General features: G+C 36.5%; 1 protein-coding gene across 1 annotated transcript; it reads right to left on the reverse strand.

Annotated features, from left to right (window-relative positions):
• Positions 1-2,213: 2,213 nt before the first annotated feature.
• LOC104998009 (olfactory receptor 1030) lies at positions 2,214-3,170 on the reverse strand. Its single transcript, XM_010853347.1, has one exon. It carries the CDS (start codon positions 3,168-3,170, stop codon positions 2,214-2,216), a length of 957 nt encoding a protein of 318 aa, XP_010851649.1.
• Between the last annotated feature and the right edge of the window lie 797 nt (positions 3,171-3,967).

Below are 3,967 nucleotides of genomic sequence, written 5' to 3' on the forward strand. Positions count from 1 at the left end.
CTCCGGGAGTTGGTGATGGACAGGGATGCCTGGCGTGCTGCAATTCATGGGGTCGCAAAGAGTCGGACACGACTGAGTGACTGGACTGAAATGAACTGAACTGAAGTACTTCACTACTTCAAAAAGCATTTCATGAGCACATACTTATTCTATGGCCAACACGGTGTTCAATAGAAACTAAAAAAAAGAAAAAGGTTATTTGAGGCCAGTTAGTCAATTCATGAAAGCAGTGGGTGAAATCCTCTTATATCTCAAATGTATGTGCAATAGCGCATAACTATGATCACCATATTGCTAATGTCAGTTACAAACATCAGTGACAGCGTGGGTCACCTGAATTTCTGAACAGTACTGTTGGCTTAAAAATAATGCTTCCTCAGAGTCACTTGGTCCTTCCAGAAACTTTCTTATATTTGTAAAAAGGGAGGCACTTTGTTCACTTTCAAAATGGGCATTTTTTAATGCTGCAATCAGTACTGAACCTTTATTTAGTGTCAAGTCCATCTAGATTGTAAAGATAGAGACATGGACCCTGGGATCACAACATTTGAAAAATAATTAAAGGGCTAGTTTTACATAACTGAATATGTTTGTATTCTTAAAAACAACAGATCTCTAGATATTTAAGTAGAATTCAACAAACTATAAATTGAATGTTACAAGTTAAAAGAATAGCTATTTGTATGTATGTTTTAACAAAATTTATAAGCAATCTGACTTTCAAAATAAAGTTATTTCAATAACAATATCTAATAATGGAAAGATAGAAATAATTGTATGGGATAGCATAGAATTAATGACTATAAAAATATTGAGCAAAAATAAGTTCTAAGGTGAAAAGGATGCTTTGAAATAAAATGAGAAAAAAAAGGTGTCAATTGGGATAATAATATCTGTGTCATCCTTTTCCTTTGAAAGTAACATCCAACACTGATTTTGTTCAGACACTGCCTGGTCTGACATAATATTGAATGGGACTTACTGGTATATTTTGGCAGGTGCATAAAAGATGAACAAGTTTTTGTTTTGTGCAATTATAAGACTCATTTCAATTTACTCAGAATAAATGGATTCCCTCCTCTATAGCATCAGCCCTTTCCTTTTCTTTATTATAGCACTTAACACATTTTTTTGACTTGTATATTTACAGTTTCATGAAACTGTGCAATACTAGTGCTCCTTGCAGGTTCCTCGGTATATGAAGCAGTTCTTGGCTCATTGTAGATACCTGCTAAACATTCATCAACTTGGATATATAAGAATTAATTGTGACAAAGGACAATTGTGGGTAAAATTTGAACTATGGTATTGACAAAAAATATCTGCCACATTCTGAAAAAATAGATTACTAGAGAAGAGAGAAAGCATGAAAACCCTAAGAGGTCAGAATGACGTTGATAAACTCTAGAGATGATATAATTCCTCCGGAGGCAAACCCTAAATGTTTGTTTGAACCATTCTTTGTTTTAGGAATTAATATATAAAAATAAATTGTTTGGAAATTTTTGTTTTCTGTTATGGCCTAAGGAGAAAATGTCTTATTGAAAATGACTGTCACAGGTGGAGAAAAATAAATGGATGTCATTCATGGACATGAGGGTGCCATCACACATTGTCTCCCCAAGGTGACAGCAAATCTTATCAGCAGTTGTGATCATATTCTTCTAAACCATGAGATCAAAGCCCCTGCATGGTAAATGCTACAAAATTATAAAATACTATAACTTAGCTTACCATAGTGAACATGTATTAACAATTTTGTATATATATGTACATATATGGCCATATCTTATATTGATTTGTGGATATAGAGAAATATCCTAGAAATATAAAAAAATGTTAGTAATGGTAAATTTGAGAAGTGAGATTGGAAGATCAGAGTGGGACAAAGAAAAGGAAATATTTTACTTTATATTCTTTTAGAGATTAAATGTTTTACTATGAGAATGTATAACTTTTTAATGTAAAATTAATGTATATATACAAATATAAACATAAAAATAAAATACCTACATATATAATGCCCAACCTTTTACACACAATACACTCCCATATCACTTGTAAAACTATAAACTGAGTCTTTAGCTTTTCTGTCATTAGCTTATAGCTTTTAGTCATGGATTTAAAATTGACATTTCTGTAATGCAGTTAAACTTGGCCTGGTTCTCATAAATATAACTTATTTAATATATAAAGAAAAAGACACTGCAATTTTATTTCAAAAGTACCTTTCTTCTAATCAATTTCCAAAAAGCTTGTTTCACATCCTTGTTCCTCAAACTATAAATGAAGGGGTTCAACATAGGGCTTACAAAAGTGTAGAAAACAGCAATGATTTTGGACTGCTCCACTGACTGGTCTGTGGGAGGTCTAAGGTACATACAGAACAGGGTCCCATAAAACACAGTCACTGCCACCAGATGGGACACACAGGTGGAAAAAGCTTTGTGCCTGCCTTCAGCAGAGCGCATCCTCAGGACGGCAGTGAGAATGAAGATGTAGGAGATGAGGATTATGAGAAGAGAACTGGAAAGGTTAAATCCTGCCACCACAAACATGGATGTCTCCTTAATGTAAGTGTCAGAGCAGGAGAGTCGAATGAGGGGTGGGTCAGCGCAATAGAAGTGATTAATGACATTGGAGCCACAGAAGGTCAAGCGGTATGTCCACATGGTTTCCATCAGGCCACTAAGGAGCCCGTAGATATATGGACCAGCAATCAGGCGAATGCAGACCCACTTGGACATCTTGCTGCTATAAATCAAAGGATTACAGATGGCCATATACCTATCATAAGCCATTACAGCTAACATGTAATATTCAGTAATCACCATGGCAATGAAAAAATAGCACTGGATTAAACAAGCAGTGTAGGAAATGGTTTTTTTCTCTGATAAGAAGTTCACCAACATCTTGGGAGTCACATTAGTGGAATACCACAAATCCAAGCAGGACAAACTGGCAAGAAAAAAGTACATAGGGGTGTGGAGGCATGAATCTATCCTGATCAATAACAACATCCCAAGGTTCCCTCCCACAGTGATCAGATAGATCCCCAGGAACAGCACAAAGAGGATGGGCTGAAGATCTGGGCAATCTGTTAATCCCAACAGAACAAATTCAGTCACCAAGGTGGAATTTCCTCTGCCCATTTTCTTAGGTGCCAGCATTGTTCACTTCAGTCAGTCAATCAGTTCAGTTGCTCAGTTGTGTCTGACTCTTTGCGAGTTCACTTAGGTAAATTAAAATTATTCACTTAGATAAATAAAGTAGCCCATTAAAGTAGAAATTAAAAAAAAACAGTAAATTGGTTGAAAGCAAGGGCCTGAATTGTTTTCCTGCAAATAAAGTACGTGAACTTTAAAAAAAAAAAAAGAAGTGAATGAGAAGTCCATCATACATTTCTTCTCTCTCTTTCTTGTATTCCCTTTCTCTCTTTTCTTTGACCCTGTTACCCTCACACATAGCTATTACCAGACATAGTCTAAGACTGAAGGAGGTAAGACTTTTAATAAGGTCATAATCCCTAATAGTTAGGTATACAATGTGCAGATGATTCCCAAGCAGAATGGCTCTTGTGTCTCCACCTTATTTTGAAATGAGGGAAAGTGAAAGTGAAGTCACTCAGTCATGTCCGACTCTTTGTGACCCCATGGACTGTAACTATCAGGCTCCTCTGTCCATGGGATTTTCCAGGCGAGAGTACTCGAGTGGGTTGCCATTTCCTTCTCCAGGGGATCTTCCCAACCCAGGGGTTGAACCTGGGTCTCCTGCATTGCAAGCAGATGCTTTACCATCTGAGCCACCAGGGCAGTCTCATTGGAATGAGGGAAATATAACCCAAAGTTTAGCTTAAAATGGCTTCAACCACCAACTGTTACTTACAGATTGCTACAAAACTGTAGATTCATCATTGGTCCCAGGGACGATTCTGGACAAAATGGTGAACATGTTTGGAAACACTTTT

The sequence above is a fragment of the Bison bison genome, unplaced genomic scaffold, assembly GCF_000754665.1.
Source record: "Bison bison bison isolate TAMUID 2011002044 unplaced genomic scaffold, Bison_UMD1.0 scf7180017461828, whole genome shotgun sequence".
In the NCBI taxonomy this organism is placed as follows: Eukaryota; Metazoa; Chordata; class Mammalia; order Artiodactyla; family Bovidae; genus Bison; species Bison bison.